The 23,415-nt window shown below is 32.9% G+C and overlaps 1 protein-coding gene across 1 annotated transcript in view; it reads left to right on the top strand.

The window, feature by feature from the left end:
• Positions 1–23,415, top strand: part of CDH12 (cadherin 12) — a 597,774-nt gene that overhangs the window by 184,677 nt on the left and 389,682 nt on the right. The window contains exon 2 of the mRNA XM_074199467.1: positions 3,361–3,777. Within this exon, the coding sequence (XP_074055568.1) occupies positions 3,547–3,777 (231 nt within the window). The 5' untranslated portion in view covers positions 3,361–3,546. The remainder of the gene's footprint in view (positions 1–3,360; positions 3,778–23,415) is intronic.

Genomic DNA, 23,415 nt, shown 5'->3' with positions numbered 1-23,415 from the left:
CCCATAGTATCCAGACATCACCACAAGTCCTGTTTCCTATCAAATGAAACCTAAAGGTGAAATGATTCTGGATAAGTCATGTCATCATGTATATGGCAAGATGGTCCTCTTCAAGCATGAAGGAAAGCTACTCACTTACCAATTAGGCTGGCTGGAATAGATGGATATCCTGAGTGCAGGATTTTATCATTATAAGTACTAATAAGTCATATTTATCATTATTTGTAAGTATATGTTCAGCAGGCTACACTGATCTGATGTCCTCACTAGGTTCAGCATTACTATGGTAAACCCTTAGTAGCAGATGCCACTAGGGAGCCTAAGGAAGAAAAAGTTATTCAGGTCAGAAATAAATAAAGTAAGTTTCTATACTAATCAATTTGAAATAGAACCTGTGAGTAGACCCCTTACTTCCAGCGTGGGGGGAGAAGGGGAGACCTAGGTTTTTAATTGAATGAATGAATAAGCCAATTATCTAGTTATGGGAATACTAACTAGGTGAACACAAAGTTCAGTCAGTTGATTTTAGAATGATTTCTTTCAGTCCATTTCAGTCCCATTCCAGAGACATTTATTAAGTACCAAATATGTTCTAGGTGCTAGAATGAGAAAAGGAGGAAATAAATATTGATATAATGACTATTATGTATTGGGCACTATGCTAAGAACATTGAAAATGTTTTATTTGATCCTCGCAACAACCCTGAGAGGTGGATACTGTAATATTTATCCCTATTTTTTACAATTGAAGAAATTGAGGCATATAGAAATTAATTGACTTGCTCAGAGTCACACAGTGAGTTAGGAAATGAAATTGAATTTGAACTCACAACTATCTGACCCTAGACACTGTACTGTATTCACTGTATCATACCTGACCCCAGGTACTGTACTGTATTCACTGTTATAATATAAAGATAATAAAGAGCCTCAGAGTCTTATCTAGTCCAACCTGAATACTCCTGCTATTATTCATTACAAGTTGGCATCTAGACTATTTTTGAAGACCTCCAGCGATATGAAACACTACTTTCCAAGTACATATGTGTGTAGATGTATATATTTCCTCCTGTCTTTCTCCCTTATCCTCTCCCTATAAAAACTAGTTATGCATCTAACTAAGTGGAAAATATCCTGTCAAGAGGCTCTAGGGAAGCTTATCTTCTTCCTTCAGCCTTACTCATCAATGTGGTTATCTTCTACTATGTGTGTCTGTTTGAAAAGATTAGAGTTGTGAGTAGGAAAGTCAGAGGGTGAGGAGGAATGGGAATTAAAGAATTCAATAAATGGTCATCTGGAGGGTGTCAATGTCAATTACATTTTAATCTGGAAACTGATGGAAGGAAAAATATAATTCAGTTTCCATTAAGGATATGAAAACACTGGTTTGGCCTGGCAGAGCAGAGGATACATCTTTATGTTACATGGACTTCAGACATGCTCCTCCATGACCAACCTAAAATTTCCTATTTCTAACCACTACCTGGTGAATGAAAATACTTAACCTGATCTGAATTTTTCTACATCTATTATGTGAGAATTCTGTTTCAGTAAATAGATTTTCAATATAAAATAAACTATATTTTCACTTATATTTTCATATTTTAGTAATAACTGCATAGACAAAATGAGTAATTTCCCTAACAAATTTATATGTTATCCTGTTTATTCCTGTGTCAAAAGTGTTCTCTGATACATAAATAAATTGCCAGTGTGTATTTCAGAGCCTTATTTTCCTTGCATGTTAATCTTTTAAAAATCACATCTCTTTTCTATTTCTTGTAATATATTTATCATTATAAGTAAGCAATGAAGAAGGCCAGCTGTGACATGGGAATTCTATATTATATCAGAGATGAGCCTCTTGTTCAGCTTTCTAGCTTATCATCAACTTATAACTCTGAGTTTTTATCATCCTTTTTTTCTGAAACAAGTTTTGATCTGAGAAATAGAAAAGGAAGCAGAGAATATGTAAGATTTTGTATAATAAGAAATAGGAGATAAGGAGTATGTTGAAAATTGAGAGTATCATTTGATTGTTCTGCTCTGCCTTCCTTATAGTAAAAACAAAACAAAACAAAAACAAAAACAAAAGAATGAACTACTAAATTATTTTGAGCATGATAGTACTTCCTGAGTATTATCTTCTTAATCAATGCATGACTGTTTTCAAAGTTAACATCCTGAAATATCCAGAGATGAAGTAGAAGAACCAGGATAATGGCATTCTTCCAATTAAGTAGTAGTTATATACCATAATTGATCAGATATTCTCCTTGGTTTACCATAGCAAAATTAATATTAAGCCTGGCTTACACAATGAATGGAAAAGTGGGGAAATTCTGGGGAAACACTGACCATTTGTTTTCTGTTAAAAAATTTTTATATTCAATAGAAAAATCTCTGTGAGAATTCCTAACTCCTTTGTCAGAATGATCTGAGATCAAGTGCTGTCTTTGAAACACACTGGTCATGTCATATTGGGCCAGTCATTTCACTTCTCTGAACCCAAATCAAATTTGTAAACCAAGAGCATTTAAACTTTTTTTTTAAATTTTGTCATTGTCCACTTTTGTTAGTAGTGCTTTTAAATGAATACAATCAATTAAAATATATAGGATTCCAAAGAAAAATTAAATTGAAATAGTTATCAAAAATTAAAGAAATTAAAATTCCTACTCTAAAATATAAATTGCAGAACACTTGCCAATCAGAATTACTTGTAGCATCTTACCATGACACTCCTTATACTGACTTAATCTCATATTCTGAAATAAATAGATAAAAAGTAGATCGATAGTAGTTAATGCCCAAAAGAAAGAGAAAGATTAATGAAAACTAGAGGGAATAGATAGAAGATTCAGAGATAGAGGTAAAGATTGAACTATAGTACCCTGTTTTATCCTTTTGCTTTTCACATTTCATTAATAAATGAGTATTTTTTCATTAAAAAATCAGAAAATATACAATCTCTTTATGAATTGAATATTCCTATGTGGAGGAAAATATGACACATATACAAATTGGGAATTTGCAGAGACTAACATATATGCTAGAATTTATTTTTTCCATGCTTTAAGAAAAGACTATTTCTGCTCCTAGAACACCATAGTCTGTGATAACTTGTTCTTTTCATAGGATTTATAATCATTGAATTTAAAAATAGTCTCGCCAAAACCACTCATTTTGACAGCTTTCATTACAATGGTATTTACCAAGTCTCTGAAGCAAAAAGAACTTTTAAGTAATACTATGTCTTTCCTTTGAGTTACCATTTAAGTAGGTAAATATTAGAGTTTTGATTAGCTTTTTAATATAATTTTGCATAATTTGATGTTGCCATGTAAATCTCTTTTATAGGTCTCTTTAGATGGAATTTAACACAGCAAAAACCTTATCATCAGAAGGATTAATGCCTGCATTACCATTTCCTCAATAAAATCAGAAGTTAAGTGGTGGAGGCCACAGATACCTCAAACCTGGATTCTACAATTCTACATTAAGTACTGGAGTTTTTATTACTTTGCTGGAGGGAAGCTTTTGCCAATGCTTACAAGGAACTGCTTATCCCTGCTTCTCTGGGTCCTGTTTGATGGAGGTCTCCTAACACCACTGCAGTCACAGCCACAACAGACTTTATCCACAGAGTCAAGAGAAAATGTTTTCATCATGCCAGGAAGGCAATCACCTGCCCAGCGTGTCAAACGTGGCTGGGTTTGGAATCAATTTTTTGTCCTGGAAGAGTACATGGGCTCGGAACCTCAATATGTGGGAAAGGTAATGACGTTTCTTTTGCCAACTGGTTGATAATAATGGAAAATTACACATTGTATATACATTTTAGAATGGTAGTTGAATGGGCCAACTCTGTAGTCAAAATACTGCTTATCTTATCCTCGTATTAGGCACATATGGTGATTGAAAGAAAATCTAACATTCAATTAAATATTGATGTGGATGGATGTGATAAATAGATAGTAAATTCCAAATGCATCTAGATTTAGTCATCATGAAAACGATAAATATCATCCTTTCCATGTTATGAGTTACCTAGATGAGATATGAGTACTCTGAATTATTTAAATTGATTTCTCAGATCTATGCTCTAAGTTATACTGTCCAGACAGCTGTTGTAATGCAAACAGTGACCAAGAAAATACGTTCCAAAGACAGAATAGGCTTGTACTGTAGGCAAAAATATGAAGTTTGCCTTTTGATGGTGGTACATGTGTCTCAAGTTTTCTTAAAATATAAGAAAATAATTTTATGCCTTTGCCTTCCAATTTTCTGTTTTTTTTATGTTCTTGTATTATTTTCATGTTCATTTAGTAGAAAAATAGCTGATATCCTAACTTAGAGACAAATAAAAATATTTTCCTCACTTGACATTTTAAAGGTAAGGGACAAGTGACCAGCAGGGTTAGGGAACATTGGTTGCTGTGGCCACTAGCACTGCCTTATCATTTCCAAACTTCCAAGATATATTCTTAATGAAAATAAATGGGCAATTACTGAGCTATGTGAATGTATCTAGGAAAAGGTCTGTGTTTTCTTTTACTTTTCTTTTTTTAAACATATTTTTTCAGTTGTTTTCAGTTTTGTCTAACTCTTTATGATCACATTTAGGATTTTCTTGGCAGGCATAATGGATTGTTTGGCATTTCCTTCTCCAGTTCATTTTACAGTTGAGGAAACTGAAACAAACATGATTTGGTGACTTCTCATAGATCACACAGCTAGTAAAGCCAAATTTGAACTCAAAATGATGTTTTCCTCACTTCAGACCCAGTGTCTCTATCCATGAACAACCTAGCTATCTCTTTTTACATAAAATTATCTTCAGACTTAGTTGAATATAGCTTGCTAGAATATAAATTGGGTCAAATTGATGATTAATTGAAGTCAAAATAAGAAAATAGATTTTTAACTGGATTTTTCAGATGCTTTGAGTTATCAAGTGCTGTATATAGATTTCTCTGTTATCTATGTGTGTATATGTTATGCTTGCATAATAGTGGTTGAAAAGAAAAAATATTTTAAAAAACATTGGTATATTAATTAAAGATAGTGACTGAATCTGTGACTTAATTTTATGTAGAATTCAGACATGAGAAAACTCTAACAAATGCAGGTTGGCATTTGTTCAGACTTACAACATATTAGACAATTGTCTATAGACCCGATAGGTTAGTGACTTCCCATGGTCACATAGCCAACATTTGTCAGGGGTGAAACTTGAACTCAGGTCTTTCTAGTTTTGAGGTCAGCTTTGAATCATTTCAACAGTGCTGTTCTCCTGTGAAATATAATTAAATGAAGTTTTTGAAAATTATAAATAGAAATACAGCTTTTTAAAGCATTGTTTAAGACTGAAAGTATGGATTACTTTAGACCATAGTAGTTTATTCATAAATGCTGAGTTTCAATTCAGCAGCAATAACACTTAAGTATTTTGTCTCCAAAGTATTTTGACCAGGTACACAGCTAGATGACTTACTGGAGTGAATGCTGGGCCTGGAGTCCAAAAGACTTCCTGAGTTCAGATCTAGCCTCAGATACTAGCTTTGTGATCTCGGGCCACTCAACCCTGTGTGACATAGTTTCCTCCTCTGTAAAATGAACTAAAGAAGGAAATGTCATCTACTTCTTTTTTCTCTCTCAAGAAAAAAAAATGACATCAGGAAGAGTCAGACATAGCTGAAAAATGCCAGAACAGCAATTAAACTAAGGAGAAGAAATTAAGTCATTTTCAAAATGAGTAAAATCATATAAAAATTTTGTAAATTTCCTTAATTTGTATAATATCAACCCCTTATGCCAGTTCCTAACTAAGAAATATACATTATACCCTAGTACTGTATTAAGACAATTAAAAATGAGGTTTTCTTTACCTAGTGATTTCATCTTGTATTATTTTCATTGTGTTTAGTTTTGGAGAGGATCACAATATAGTTTTTCATTTGGTCATTTTAATACTGTGGATTTTTATTATCAAGTTGATTCTTGTTCATTTGAGATTAGACACTTGTTATACTTAATATTTTTCGAAGACTACTGCAAGCTCTGATATGTTACAGTTCTATCATTCAGATATGATCATCTCAGATTTTATAGAAATGAGAAAACTCACACCTTGCTTTAAAAAATGAAATACATCCTTGTTTCCAACTTTTTTACTTTTTTTAACCATTCATACTCTTGGCTTTCTCTTCTCTTATATACTAGTATAACTAGAGGCTGATAACCCAGATCAAGGCCTTATTTCTCTTCAACTCTGCTGCCAAATAGAGTGACCTTCTTGCTCATCAAAATATCTTCCCTTACTTGCTATCTCAACTGGGCAAAGCATCAGAATCAATCACACCAAGTTATTTTATTAATCTTCTTTAAGCTGGTTTGACATTTAAGTGGAAACCTAGACTTTTAAATGGAGCCCTGGGCTATAAAATCTCATAGAAGACATTTCGTTACCGTTTTAACGAGTCCACTGTTGAATATATTTTGAGATTAATTTTGAATAGGTGAAACAGTTCATATTATAGATTTTAGACAAAGGGTTTTTTTTAAAAAGTTTGTTTATTTGTTTATTTGTGGAAGACATATTGTGTTTTTCCCAAAAAAAATTAAAATAAAAGATATATTAAATATGTTCCTTGTCTGAACACAAACTGGTACCTTTTTTACTTTGTCAGTCTTTATCTAATTTACTCTGAACCTTTTTTTTCTCATATACCCCCTTTTCCTCTTGCCTTTGTTTGACTGTCAATCTTCTCCAGACCCATTTCCTTTCATTCTTCTTTTATTCCTTTCCATTGATCTTTCTTAACATTTATTTTCTTTAAAACTCTACTTTCTTCTTGATTATATTCTTCCTATTAATTGTCTTATCTCCACTAATCATAATTTTTTTCTCTGTTGAGAAAATTTCTCTCAGACTATAATTAATTATGGGACTTTCATTTCTTTATTTTGTTGTTGTAGAAGGTAATTATAGAAAAAATAATCATCTAAAATAAGGAAACCAGGTTCTAATCCTGTTCTTAGCACTCTGACCTTGGTCATTGCTTCTTTTTATAAAAATGGACCATTAATACAAATCAGAGTTTCCAGAAAATAAGTGCTACAGATCTGACTGGGAAATGGGAACACAGGAGTAATGTGAAGGAACAATAAAATGGGTTTTGGGAGAAGGAAAGGGAGCTGAAGATTAGAAAACTTGAAGTAGGAAAAGCAATGCAAGAAGATTTAAAACAAAAAAGAAAAAAACAAAATAGTCTTATAGACTTTAAGATGCTATGATTTAAAGATCTTTTTTTCAGAAACGTTTGATATGTTGTAGGAGTGTGTTAGAGCTTGTACCTGTTTGGTAGAGAAAGTTCATTGTTAATTTTCAATATGAGCATTTAAACTTTTAAAATCTGCTAGAGCTACAAATAAGGGCTTGAGTTATTGTTTTGCAGATTGTCTAGGCTAAGGAAAATGATGGAGAAAATGAAAATGAGGAATAAACTCAAAAGTGCATCATACATTTTTTTTTAATTTTCATGGAACTTAATAATCAAAAAACTGGTTAAAACTTAACCAGCACCATCATGAGTGTTGATAAAAAATTCTCACAAGTTCCTGATGATTAGAAACTCTTATAGTTACATCCCTCTTAACTTTATAATTCCACAATTTAATAGAATAAAAAACCTATTCCTACAGTGATTAATAAGGTTTTTGAATAACTACATTCAGGGAGGACTATCAGTTGAGGGATTCTTGGAATATCATCTACACAGATTCCATTTTATTCCCTTCCCAGCATTAATACCTAGATACTGTCCTGACAAAAAGGCACTTACAATATTCAGAACATATTGCTAGATGCACAGTTTAGAAAAGCAGGAGTATATATGTATTCAGGAAAGACTAGCGCATCTGGCGTGAAGGCTTGCCAAGACATATTCAGGACTGCTCTCCTTTCTGTCTTTCACTCAACTCTCCAAAAAGCTCTAACATGCAGCAGTCACACCTCAATAAAACTACCTTAGCATACAGCTAAATCAGGATGAGGGTTATGGAAAAGCCTCAAAACTGTCAGTGAATTAGGAAAGTGTTTATCCCAAGCATGTGAAGACTTTTAACTTTTGTCCTGACTTTGATGACTCAGGAAGAGAAAATGAGGATGACAAATTTTTGCCCTGCCTCACTTAAATCCATTTCACAGACAAGTCTAGACATCACCCATGATGTCATTGGTCCTCTTCAGAAAGGAAAAGCCGATAACAAGAATAGGGTCTTTAGTCTTAACATCTCTGGGGGAAGGGGGATGTACACAGATCTGACTTGTTATAGATAATATATTTTTATCATTTAGTTTCCTGTATATGATATACTTTAAACCTATATTAAATATTCCTTTATTAAGACTATATAGGTATTTGTAGGCAACTTCCTGTTTTTGAGGTAACTAGCTGAGTCATGAATAAGAGGATCAAACCTGAAATCAGAAAGAAGTGAGGTCAAAATCAGCCTCTGATACTTACTAGCTTTATAATCTTGGGAAAGTCTTAATTGTTGTCTGCCTCAGTTACCCTTATTATAAAATGAAACTAATAATAGCTATCTTACAACCTTATCCTAAAGGCAAATAGAGAGAACAAGCTGAAATAAAAGTGCTTAGCATATTTTATTTTAAGTAATCATTTAATATTCTTCTTCCCTCTCTATCTCATTTCTTCTGCCTCACAGGGTTACAGCGGGGTAGGGAGTCATGTTGTAAACTCTGCAGTACCATAAAAATAGTAACTCTTATTGCTATGATCTAGCTAGTTAAAGTGGGATCAGGCATGATTTCACTATAAAGACTGATATCTGCATAATGTGAAGAAATGACTCAAAACTCTTGCCTTAAAAAGTCTTGGTAGTTTCAGAAGCATCTCACCATATGACATACACCATATGACATACATGTTATTCCTAAGTAATAAGCACTTTCCCTAATTGGGGACATGGAAAGGACCCTAAGTATAATCTACACTTCATTACAAAACTAGATAAATAGAGCCTGGATGAATGAGTTTGCAAATACTGTACATAAAATTTTATGTGAGACAAAAGGAGCCTATATTCTAAGCTTATGATTTAGGAATTATGCCCCCAGTATATCACTTCAACCACAAGATAATAAAATTGAAATATGAAGGGACAATGCTGTTACAACTCATAATAAGATATAGCAAATTCCTTATTAATACAAACGTGAAAAACATTGATCTGTTTCTATATACTGAAAAAACCAACAGTAGTAATGGACAAGGACTTATCTATTTGTCTTTGTGTCCATGAGTTAATGTTCAGCTGGCACATCTGCTATCAGTAATGTCCAAAATGGAAGCATAATTTTTCCTACCTGCAATTTCCTGAACAGCCGTAACCTTAGCCCACTTGTGAAGTTTTCTTATAAAATTTATGTACAAGAAACTATCACAAAAGGACTTTGACTTCTTACTGGTTACTAGATGTTGTAGTCCATCAATTTCTCCCTCCTCAGGTAAATGACTTAGTAAAATAAGCAATTTAAATACTTTCTTCTATCCATTAGCTATTTTGGGGGGAGAGGGAAAGACTCTTCTCAACATTGATGTATTATAATATGGATGGATTTCTTCTTTCCCTCCCAAACTGCTACAGGAAAGAGTAAATAAAAATGATAATGAAAGATGGAACTGAAGCATATAAGAATATCTCTTAAACCCTGTTGGAATGATGCTTTTTTTAGGTTTGGAAATTAACATTTTTAGCTGTAAGTTATACCTTAGTCATTGTTTTCTTCACTTTTATTTTCAAAAAAGTTAAACTAAAATGCATTTAATGTATATTCATTATCTGAATTATTTTTGTCTTAGAATTAGAATTTTGATGAATTAGGTTTTTTCCTACCCCCAGGAAGTCAGGTCATTCAAGGCTGAGAATTGTGCTGATGGACATAATTACTTTTCTTCAATAGCCCAACATAGATTTCTACTCTTCCTTACAGCTTTTAATCCCATATCAGATCAGTCAACAAGTTACGTTTCATTTATTTTTGTAATGTCTTGTCTCCTTCCTCTCCTCATTGCTGTTACTACCACTCTAGGTGAAGATATCACTACCCTTATTCACCTGAGATATTATATTACCTTCATAACTTTAATACCTCCCAAAACATTGACCTATTTCCTCAACAAACTTTCAGCTGCACAGCATCACTATTGAATAAAGGTGAAATTTCTTTGGCATTTAGTGTAGGCATAACTCAAAGCCCAATAGTCTCTCTAAGTTCAAGGTCAATCTAGGGAGGAAATGAAGCAATTGTAGGCACAGCAACCTGTTTTTTCAGTGTTGGTGTTGAAATGAAATGAAATACTGTCAAGACTCTGAATATTTAAAAGAAGATTTTTTTTGTCCTATTCACAGCAAGGTTATATAACAAAGATATAGCGGAACTTAGCTTCTCTTAATACAACATCCTTCATTTCCATTTGAAAATGCACTTGTTGAGTCAGTCATCAAGGTATACCTGACATAGCCTTGAGCACCCATCAAGTCTGAAAAGATGTCTCTACCCTATTGGACTACGATAACAAGCAATGTGTGCTCTTATAAAATTCTGCTACCATACTGGTAACAAACTTGCTTTGAACTGCTGCATACTTGTACCTTTCTTCATGACTGTCAACCAGTAAATTGCCCAGCATTTGACTTGTTCCAGTTCTCTGAGGGGCAAGTACCCCTTTGCTCTGCATATTGTTAGTAGTAGTCAACCCAACTGACTAACCATCTCCTTTCTCAAGATTAAGAACCCATGAAATCCAATCTTGTGAAGCCCTATGCCCAATAATGAACTTCTAAGACTGAATATCACTCTTTCTTTTTTCTTCTCAGTTGTAATGAGGAATCCATTAACTTACTTTATAAAATCCAGATATTACATGTGACTCAGGGAAGGTCTCATTCCATTCACCCTCAACACACACACATACACACACACACACACATACACACACACACACACACACCTTTCACTCTCTTATTTCTAACTCATAACTTTTTTTAAGTATTCTCCTCCTCTATTAGATTTTGAGTTCCTGGAAAACAGGACTGTCTTTTATCATCCAGCACAATCTATAGCACATAACAGGTGCTTCATAAATATTTATTGACTGATTGATTCCAATTAAGATCTCATTTCTTAGATATATAGGATACTGATTCAAATTTATAGGAATAAGAATTGTTCCTCAATTGTTTTTCTTGTTTACTTCAGTGACATTTGACATTTGGGGTTTTCTTCTCAATTGCATTGGAGAGGTTTGCCATTTTCTTCTCAGCTCATTTTTCAGATGAGGAAACTCAAGACAAAAGGGTTGTGATTTACCCAGGGTCAACTAACTAGTAAGTACATGAGGCTGGGTTTGAAGTCAGGTCTTCCTGCCTCCAGTCCTGAGATCAGTCCACTAAACCACCTAGCTATCCCATTTTCCCAATTGATACATGGTCAAAACAAATGAAAAATAAATTTTCAAAGGCAGAAATCTATAAAACTAATATAAAACTAATAATTGGGAATGTGTAAATTAAAATAAAGCTGAAGATCTACTTGATACCCATCAGATTTACAAAGCCTAAAAAATTGTAAAATGCTAGAGGGGCTGTAGGAAAACAGGTAAGTAATTGTATAGAAGATGATAGAACTCTGAACTGGTTTAGCCATTCTGGAAAGCAACTTGGAACTATGTTGCAAAAGCTATCAAATGTGCATATGCTTCAAACAGCAATGCTATTAATAGTAGAAAATGATAGGAAAGGTGAAAATTCTAAGAACTATTTCTATGATTTTACTAACAGTTAAGGAAATTCTTCTACATTTATGTGTCATATACAAAGTTACTCTCTGGAGAGAACCAACTAGAGAAATAAGGGCACAAATGACATGTCCAGGGTCACACAACTAGTATCTGTCAGAGTTGGGATTTGAACTTTTCCAACTAATTTACTCATAGAATAACTTCTATAATGCTTAAGAAAAATGTTTATGCAGGAATTAACAAGTTCAGATAGCAATTTCCAAAACAAATTCTGATAATAATTTATTTTTATTTTTTAAATCTTACTTATAGAATTAAAAAAGTAGCATTTCCTGATCTTTTTACATACCAAAGAGATATAACCAAAAAACTTACTATTATATATATACTAAAAAATGTCAAAATTACATTTCAACATTGTGCAGTCAGACTCTATTTCATAGCTTTTCCAACAGAAACAACATGCACATAATCTTACTATTCTTTTGAGTTGTTATTGTAACTTTTTTATTCCTATCACTTACTTTTAGAAAAAGTTTCATGCTGTTCCAAAAAATGACTCCACTATATTTTTTTCTGATTTTTCCTTAAGATGATTGAAATGGAACAGATTTTTGTTACATTGAACTTTTCAGCAGTTCAATAGGAAAAAGAAAAGACTAGTTCATCTTCGTCAAATTTGACTGAATTTATATATCCCATTAATGTAGCCTTGTTATGATAAACATAAGTATCTTTTTTCTTAAATTAGTTATTTTACCTTTATTAAAAATTTCTTTATTTTCATAGGATTGCAAAATAGCTATAAATGGGTACTGTGATCTAAGAATAAAGAAACTATAAATTTACACAGCCAAAAAAGTGCTAATTAGATAATAAGTGGACAGAAATCAGAAACACAAAATGTGAGCAGTGAGAGCTTGGAAGGTAACTGTTTAGTGCTGTAATGAGGGGAAATAAAACTCAATATATCTAGCAATTAATAGTATTATTACTGATTTCTTGGTATTTCTTCCTTATTATCATATGATATATTTTAAGAGTCAAATTATTATTTACATCTTATGAAGAGTCAACTTAAATTTAAATTTACCAGAGAAGTAGGAAAGGTATTGAATTTAAATTCACCAAGGAAATGATAAAAGGAGTTTTGGCCCAGTGGGTGAATGACAGTTACAATTTTGTTGGTCAAGCTGAGAGGTAGGAACTGTGCAAAGTAAAGATAATTCCTGACAAAGAAGACAAATGTCAGCTTTGATATAAAACAAAGACCTCAAAGCAAAAAGATCAATATAGGGGCCAAGACTTAGTTGTTTGTTGTGGTAGTCGAATATATATAAGCATTCTGGGAAAAGGGAGAGCAAGGCAGGGAACAGTGTACCACCAGATAATCATAGACTACTGTAGAATAAGCTGAAGGTCTAATTCTAAAGATGTTATTAGAATAGAAACCATAGTTCAGCAGTCAAGGTGAACATGACTTGACAGTTCAGAAGGTATATTGTTCAAAAGGAACAATTTTAGGAAAAAAGAAAATAATTGATTTTTTTCATAGAATTTTTTTCCTTTTGTTTTTATGTCTCCCACATAGGTAGCCAGTTGTCACAAGACTGTAATTGTAAAGAAGAGTGTCTATAGCTAGATAAGCAAGGTAAAACATTAGCAAATATGTGGTCCTTATAAGGAGGCTTTTCACTTCTCTGTTATTGGAATATTTAATAGAAGTTTCTAGAAAAAAATCTTGAATGGAGGAAGACTGAATAGATTCTTCTAAGCTTCTTTAAGTATGTGAATATCTTTTAGTACATGTCTAATACTACTTTACATATCTTCAGCATGCCAAAATAAAAGAAAAAATAAACTTTTTGTTTAAAGCTATAGCATAGACTTAATGTGAGTAATTTTTTTTCTTTCCCTATTAGTATTAATGATAATAATAATCCTTTGATAGCTATGTACAACCATGCAGTTTTTCATGCATTTTCTCATGGTTCTGCTAGATAAATCATCTCTTATCATTTCCAGCTTGCCAAAGAGTATAGTGGAAAAACAGAAGTTTAAATGTTTGCCCATGTTTGCAGAACTGCTAAGTGGTGGAGCCTAGATTAAAATGGTCAGGTCTTCCCATTTTTACTTGTTTCCATGACAGCACTCTTTCTGTAAGGAGTGTGTTAAGTACTAGAATTCAAAACCAAGAAAAACTGTGAAATCTGTTTGAGTCTGGTTTTCATTGTGATCTTTTTGACTCTTGAGTATGAGTTGTATGAAACTGGAAATGTCGTGGGGTAATGCTATTGCACCATTCTAAATAACATAAATTCATTCAAATAACTATTTGTGTTTTTGTTTATGTCTAGTTGATATCTTACTCAACCCCCAGTTTTTTTCATTTGTTCAGTCAGTCCTTCTCAATATCTTTTCCAGCACCTACAATTGTATGGTTTCATTGACTACTAATTTTCCTTAGAAATCTTTTACATGTGAATGATTTGGTTTTCATGAAAGCAAGAATATGACTTTTCATCATTTTCTTATTTTTTGCCCACTCTATTGCTTGCTATACCTTAGAATTTATTTGTTCTCAAGTTATTTTGGAGTAAGAAGACTTCAGTTCAAAACCTGAGGCCTACTGTCTGTGTGATTTTTCAGGAAATCATTTAACTTGCTTCTTCCTCAATTTTCACATCTATAAAATGGGAGAAGGCTATTGTTAGATAGTCTGTAACATCTGTAATCTGTGCATGATACTATATTATTGTATCATTTTGTATCCCTTGAGATAAGGACAACAGATCACTGGTGAAATTCATTCTACTTGCTACTCCTTCTACCTAAAGAGAGCATACATGCTGTAAAATAGACTAATACATTACTAAGAATATGAGTAATCCTTTCCTGACCAAATATCTGAAGATTTACTGAATTTTTTTGCAACTTGCTTGATATGGTATTACTTTTATATTTTTCAAAGAGAATGTCTTAGTCCCATTTAAGAGCATCAGGGAGACTTCAAAAGATGAATTAAAACAATTATATTTCATAACCCCCAAACAACTAACACCCCCAGTATGCTTTAATGGAAAAGAGTCTCAAATAATTCGTATCACATTTTGGGAGATCACTGTGCCAGGAATCTGTATACAGTGATCATAACACATAACAATGAGAAAAAGTGATCCCCAAACTCAGCCTGACAGCAGGCCTCTACTTCTTTGTATCTTTGTGAATGATGGTCCATTAGGGGCAATTTTGCTTCCCTGTTTATGGCTCTCTGAAACTGTCTTTATTTCCTAAGTTTTGGAAATGTTCTTTCTTGGTTCAGCTCATCATGCTGCCATTATCATAGTATATTGGAAATGACTCCTTTTATTGTCCAGTAACTCTGTCTATAGTCACTAGAAGCACTAATGTGTGATTTGGTAGTGCTTTCATCTTCAGGATGTTATATTCTCCTTAACATTCAATCAACATAAGCAATATGTGCAGTATGAGGAGTAAGCCAAATGCTCTAACAATAGATTTTTGCTCTTGTGAGAACACATGCATCAATTGATAAACTGTAAGCCGGGGGGAAAGCATTTCCATTATTAGTTCAGTGTACCAATCATAAAATCTAAGGTAGGTTTTTCAAAGGTATATAATAAAACCCAGTTAATGGTCCTTACTTGTCAGCATCAGCTGCATCCATCCAACAGCAGGTTTGTGTTTCTGGCTTAACCCTAATTGATGACAATGGTAGACACCCAGAATCAATCAATGAATTTCTGTGGATTCTAAAAGAGATTCTCATATAATCCTAATGAATTCTGGCACCTGGCATTTGTGCAGCTTAACAGCTGTCATAAAAAAATCATACAGAGTTGAAACAATGACTAAATTCTACTCTACAGAAAAATCTAAAAGGAAAGTTTTATAAATGCTTATTATAAATTATTGTTTTTATATTCTAGGTCATTTGTTCATGTGCTTATGTAAGTTTTATACCAAATTTGTTATACTAATCAACTTTTATATATGTTAATCAGTACAAAATAGTTTTATTATCATACTGCTAGCCCCTCTTCCTTATTTCAACCACTTATTCTTTCTGATGAACTATTTTTTTTTCTAGCTCTCAAAAGTAATCAACTTAGTTCATTTCTGGAAGCATTAATTAATCATCTGTTGTGTGCGAGGGACTAGAAATACAAAGGTAAAAAAACTTCAAGGACTTTTCATTCTATTGAGGAGTTGGAATATATGTAAGAAAAACAATATAATTTAAGATGAGGGACAAACAATAATTGGAGGTATTATTTCTAATAAGTTTCAAATAAAGATATAGATTTTTAAAATCTGTGTTGAGGAGGGATAAAGCACATTCCAGGTATGGACTCTAACTTGGAGATTGCATGTGAGATAGAGATGTTTTTGTTTTCTGGCAAGGCAATGGGGTTAAGTGATTTGCCCAAGGTCAACACAGGTAGGTAAGTGTCTGAGGTCGGATTTAAACTTAGGTCCTCCTGACTCCAGGGCCGGCGCTCTACACACTCCGCCACCTAGTTGACCCTGAGTTAGAGATGGAATGTTGAATTTGGTATTTCAAAAATTCAGAAAAGGTAGGTTTCAAGGGTATTACAGTGATCAAATGAGAATGGATATAAAACACTTTTGCAAACATAACAGCACCATATAAATGACAAGTATTTTATTTTCATTTTGTTATTAATATGCACTCACCAGGCTTCTAATTGATGACTGAAGCTCTTCCATACTGCTGATGAGCTCAAATAATGTTTATAGAAAATGTATAAAGTAACCTGACAAGTCTCTGAAAGAATGCACACACATTTTGAAGTTTACTCTTTAAATAGTTTCTTAAATCTACATAATCAATAAAACAATAAATCTTGCCCTAATTTGAAGTGATGCTGATTTCTGAGTTGTAAATTCTTATGCTGAAAGACTCTCAGTTAAAAATTAAATTCAGCACACTCCCTAGTAGAATGAATCTCAAAGATTCAATGGTGGGTTGGGAGACAGGGGCTTAGATTAGTGTTATAGTTGCCAGAGGCCAATGAAGATTTTTGAGTCAAGGTCTTCAGAATTTTATTTTGAATACTGTTTAGGGGATACATTTGAGAAGGAACTATCTTGAATCAGAGACTCATTTAAGACTTTACTGTATTAGTCCCAAACAGAAGTCAGAATATTGGACATGTTAGTGGCTGAAAGGGGGTGGTCATGAAAAATGGTAGAGGTGAAATTGACAGCACTTGACCAATACAAGTTGGGATGAGAGAGAAGAGTCAAAGATGACTCTGAGGTTGTGACACTGTGTGACTGATGGGGAGAACAATACATTGTGCCTTTAATAGAACAAGGGAAATGTGGAAGAAAGGAGAGGTAAGTTTAGAGAAAGTGATTTACATAAGTCCATTTGATTTCCACTATAAAATTGGAATTAGAACTTCATGTAAAACCATGATTTAAAAGATGGAATTGAAGACAAATTTTAAAAGATGAAGGTCAATACATTATCTGGACAAAGGGAATTTAAGATATTACATAATTAAAGATTGGGGGGAATGGGGAGGGGGAAGGATAGCATCTTTTTGACCAACAGATTCACCTCAATATTATTTCTCTTCCTTCCACCCATGAGTTTTCACATGCATGGAGGTCCCCATAGTAGGCCTTTGCTACTGGGATAAAGATTCAGGGCTTCTCCTTTACCTCAATATTTATTTTCTTGCATGTAACAAGTCAGTCCTTTCAATAGAGTTTTAGCAGTAGATTTTGCTATTATTTATTGATGAAAGAACAATTATTGAGTTAGGTACTTCATGTACTTTTGCCCCAAGATAGTCATTACCAGTTTATGAAAGAAGTTTTTACAGGTTAAAACATGAGATGGCAACTGAGACAAGAAGCCATTTCTTGAATCTCAGCTACCCAACATTATTGAAAATAATCCCTGATCTAGTATCCCATTCCCTGACCTTTTAACAAGATGTCAATAAATATTTCCATACCCTCTGTGGGGAAATCCTCTCCCCAAATCAAAACAAGCCTTTAACCTCACCAAAGTAGGTGAGGAGCTCATCAAATCAATCAAGGTTTCCTCAGATCTCTTATATAAGATTGAATTATAAAGTCAAACAAGGGGACTTAACAAAATCAAAAAAAAATGTTTTCTAGATGAGGGATAACTAGCAATTGTAGAAAACTCTTAAACTGGTGAATAGGGCTGTCCTATATAAGGAAACATTGCATTCAGAAAGCAAAACACTAGCCATCATTTTAGTTGTACAAGCAGAGGCAGAATAACAGTCTCTCAGGCATATTTTACAGGGGTATCATGTCACCAGAGTATATTTAGATGAGAATGAATTCTATATTCCTCTCCAGTTCTAAGATGCAAGGAGGGAGGAATTCAAGAAGGAAAGTAATCAGAATTGTAGATTAACACAGTCTGTGTCAGTGCTCAGTCAAGATTAAAAAAAAAAAGACTTTGCATTATAAAATTTGTTTGATTTTTACCAGACATTGGCACAGCTTATTTCTCCCTTTACTAAGCAATTGTAGCTGTATTGTTGCTGACCTCATAAAAGACCATACAAGTAGGCATTGTGATGCAAGAAAAAAAATAATTTTTTCTGGATTTAAAGGAATTGACTATGAAAAATATTTAAATCCTTGCTACCTGTGAAACCTTGGGCAAGTCACACAGTCTCTTGAGGATCCAGTTACCTCATGTGTAGAATAAGGAAACTTGATTAAACAACTTCTCAAGACCCTTCCAGAAGGAAAAGAAATTCTAAATTTCTGAAATATTAAGTGATTCTGCAGAATTTGTGATAATTTCTCCCTTGGCTAAATTTCTATAGATTCAAATGTGTCAGTAAATGATAATTTTCTCAAGCAATGCCATAAATAATCAGTAAATTAAAGTCATATTGATTTTTTAAAATCTGCAATCATATTTCAATTCATGTGGTGGTTATACAGTTTTAAAGTGATTTTTTGTTTCTTTAAAAGTAGAGATAGCATTAACACATAGTAGATACAGTTATGGAATTGGAGTCTAGGTAATTTGGGTTCAAATATTGTCTCTTATATTAGCAAGTTACTTAAGCTCTATTTGCTTCAGTTTATTCCTTATCTAGTAAATTCACCACTTGTCTCCTTAGTTTGTAGAAACATTCTCTACCCTGATTAGATCCTAGATTCTGTTTGTTGCCTCACATAATAGAACAATAGTAGATGTCTAATATGCATGGATGTGTGATGTGATTATCCTAAACTATGTCTTTGTATAGAAGAAACAATTACCTATGAGACATCAAATCTAGCCCATATCAACTATATTTGTCAGTTCATTTTTTTAACTTATCAAAGAACATTCAAAATGTTAATGTGAACTAGATGAATATGCACCAGGTATTTACTTCTATAATCTCAGGCTGTATCTGTCTAACAGAGCAGTTCACACTATAGCAACAAAGTGAGTTGAAAAGATAAAGATATGCAAAATTATGCAGAGACTTGCAAAGTCATTGACATTATATCATGATTATGTATTTAAATAGCTGAAAGTCATTTGTAGTCTTAATATGCTTGGATGATATATACCAAAGGACATGATGAAGATGAGCCTAAAACCATGCCTGGGCAGGAGATAATGGTGACATTTGTCTAAATTCTGCCAATATTGCACGCATTTTGACAGATTGTATTAATGTAAATGCTTTTTGGAGAATCAACGTTCAGTTTCAGAGATAAAAACGTAAATTCTCACTTTCCTTGTTGAATTACATTTCACTTCATGCTATGTTAGCACTAATTTTATAAGGAAGTGGAGAAAGATGAATTTTTCTATTTTATGATAAGCTATTCTACTACAAAGTTTAAAAAAATATTTTTTCCAGAAACAACAACAAAAAAAAAGATAATCATAGAAATGTATACAAAGCATTGTCTGAATAAATGTTTCATTAATAGGAAAAAAAAAACAATGATTGAATTTCTCACTTTACACTATTTTGCTCTGGGAAAGAGGGAGCCAGTGTCATCAGCTAATTAAACAAAATCAATGGTGGGAATCCTACCAGATTGATTCACAATTAATGTTGAACAAACAATCAGGTCCAGATCTAACAGAATTTAATTTTCCTTTCTGAAATGGCACATCTTTTTGTCTCTTTTCTGTTATTTTTTGTCACAAAGATATTGATGTCATTCTAAAACTAGATCACAGTATTCAGGAATCAAATTAATCTAATAACTGGTTTATACAAATGAAATGTTTAACTATACCTCATCTAGACCATATTTTAAAAATTATATTCTCTAGTGATTACATAGATTTGTTATTTTTTTCTGATAAAACTCTCTTTAACCAAAGAGAAACATGATTCAGATTTCAGAAAATTTGGATTTAGATTTGATGAGGCTGTTCTCCTCCTAAAGTATATGGACTAATTCAGGTACAGAGTGATTAACAGAAGAGTTATACTTATTTAGGAAGAATTGAGAGAGTAAAACAAGTGGTCTGTCATTTGCAACTCTTTCTCCTAACCTCTAAAATTACTGTCTCCATCCTTCAGTGACAGTTCCTGGAGGGATTAGCATTAGTAAACCATTAAAGGGCCAGAAGTATAATACTAACAGAGTATTGTCTTGTTGCCTCAATCTTCTCAATCTTGCTTTATAGATGTATGTGTGTCTATGTATTTAAGCTGGACACAAATGACTCTCCTTTTTTCCATTTAGATTTTCTCATGCTATTTTTTCCACTAGAATCTCTGACTACCTGTTAGCTTAAATACAGGGTTTAGGAAGGAAAGAGTTACAAGAGCTATGACTGCTATTTACTCTCAGGAAAACCTTGTTCAAGTCTTTCAAGTCACAGTGCTGTTAGTTTTAAAACGAAAGTGTGCAAATGAGATAATGTCTGTAAAGCAGTAAGCATAATACCTGGAACATACTAATTACTTAACAAAGCCTGTTCCCATTCCCTTCTCCTATCTATATAGGTTATCTATATAGTCTCATATCTACATCCTAGATTTAACCTTCTATTTTCCTCTAATCTTGAAGTCAACCTCAGCATGATTTTCCTGATCTTTTGTAGAGTTCACACTTTTCTCAGATATATAATAAAAATATTTCATATTAAAATAGGACTTTAATTGTTTGCAAAACCCTTCATGGGCAGCATTTCATCTGATCATTACAGCAATAATTTAAGATAGTTACTATTGTTGATCCCATTTTAGAGAGGAAATAACAGAGTCAAAAGACTGAGACTTATCCCAGTAACACAGAACTAATAAGGAAGAAATCAAACCCTGTTCTTCCTCTATAGGACTTCATTCATTACACTAAATGTCTTAAATTTAACTAATTTATCTTAAATTAGTATCAACTCTATAGAAGTTGCAGTAATACTGAATTAATGTTTTTTTTTAAATCTTATCTAGGGCCCTACTTTAAGGGGCTTAACATTTTAAATTTATTGATGAATTCACACTGTATCTTCTTTAAATGCTCCTCAATAACTATTTTTATTAAATAAAAAGAAAAATCTTCAGGAGAGCAAGTGAATCTCCCTTTATCCCTTCCCCTCTTCACCAAGGTGCTTGTGGTCAGTGAAATATATTCAAAATAAACAATCTTGGAAGATGAAATTCTTAAATGGTAAATAACAGAATCACTGAATCTCTGAGTCACACAGAATCTCAGACATCATTTAATTTAGAATGCAGAATCAAATAACAATTACCTTTCCTATATCTTAGTCAAATTATCACACCATACCTGTTTGATAACCTAGTGATGAAGACACTACTTCTGTCTTTATCACCTTATGAACTTTTTCTCCTATTTCTTCAATCTGGGCACAAGCAGAATTAATCATCTTTATCTTTCCAAAGAAAGGCAAGCTTCATTAAAATCCTAATATGGCAAAACCTCAAAAGAAATAAATGTGCCCAGTTCACATTTAAATAAATATACTTGGACTCAGAAGCAGTTTTTAAAATTCTGCATTTTTCAGAATCTTAAATGTGATCTTCTTTGGGAGAGTTTGCATCTATAGGGTATTTTCTTGGTTGAGTAAATAGCTGTATAATCCATTTACCAACTAACTATATTCGGCTTAAGTTGAAATATTTTTTCCCCATGCATTGTAATATAATATATTTGACTATCAAAATCTGCTATTTTAATAATGTATTTGAGTGAAATTCTCTTATTTCTTTCAAAATATATTTTTCTGGGGGAAGCCATTTGGTGCAATTGACAGAGCACCGACCCTGGAGTGAGAAGGACCTGAATTCAAATCTGACCTCAGACACTTATTACCTAGCTGTGTGAACTTGATCAAGTCGCTTAAGCCCATTGACTTGAAAAAAAAAACCTAAAAATAAATTAATTAATTAAATAAATTTGTCTGAACTTTTATTTGGACAAAAATTTGGGAGTATAGGGAAATGAGAAATGTATAAAATGAGTATAGCAAAATCTATAAAAGGAGTATAGAGAAATGAGAAATCCATAAAAACCAATGTCATAAATGATAAGAAAGTCCATGATTTCTAAATGCTAATAACATTTCTGACCAGGTTAACAAATTGGCAAATTAGGCAAATTTCAAAAGTAGTTAACTTAAGATGTTCTGAAAGCTCTTGATCAAGTATCTTATAGTTTATCATACATAACAGATGGTGAAACATGAATTAGAAAAATAATAAAATTCAGTGGATTCATAAAAAGGCAAATTTTATAGTTGAGCATTCACTGTCTTCCTTCCCCTTCCTCTCCATTTTCAGAAACAGACAATAACAAGAATCTGAAAGTTCGAAGTCTTCAGTGACCATCTCGTTCATTTCACCCCTTAAAAGAACCCCCTCCATAACACATCTGATATTGTTTATCCAACCTTTACTTGAAAAACCACAATAATAGGCTTACCATCTTTGCAACAAGGAAGTCTTTTACACTTTGATATATCTCTAATTGTAGGGACTTAAAATTTAAATTTGCCTCCTTGCAATTTCCAAGCATTGTTCCTGGCCTTGTCCTTTGGAGCCAAGTGGAACAAATCTAATCACTGTTATAAAAATTGTTCAGTCTTGTTTTTTTATGGGGTTTTTCTGTCATTAGTTCTTGAAGTAAATTGTGATACCAGGTAGGTGATATCATGACATGCATGTGAATTGGATTTGAGTGAGGGGGTACTATGCAAAGTCACCAACCTCTCCTTCCCCTCCACAACCATATGAGTCTAAAGACTACATATATAATTCAGAATGACTACGGAGATGACCCTGGATATGAGGCAATCAGAGTTAAGTGACTTGCCCAGCAATTGTCAAGTATTTGAGGTTGAATTTGAACTCAGATTCTTCTGACTTCAGGACCTGTGCTGTATCCACTGCGTCACCTAGTGAAGTCATAGCATCCATGATCATCAAACTCCCAGATTTTTCTTCATTAGGTTCAAAATGCCCAGTTTATTTGAATAAACTTTTCAAGGTATTTCAATATGATGATTTTATTTCTCTGAATATTCTTCAGTTACTCATTTCATATGCCT

Source organism: Macrotis lagotis, chromosome X (assembly GCF_037893015.1).
Source record: "Macrotis lagotis isolate mMagLag1 chromosome X, bilby.v1.9.chrom.fasta, whole genome shotgun sequence".
NCBI classification, from domain to species: Eukaryota; Metazoa; Chordata; class Mammalia; order Peramelemorphia; family Peramelidae; genus Macrotis; species Macrotis lagotis.
Note: the sequence above shows the minus strand (reverse complement) of the source record. Positions and strands in the feature narration are given on the sequence as shown.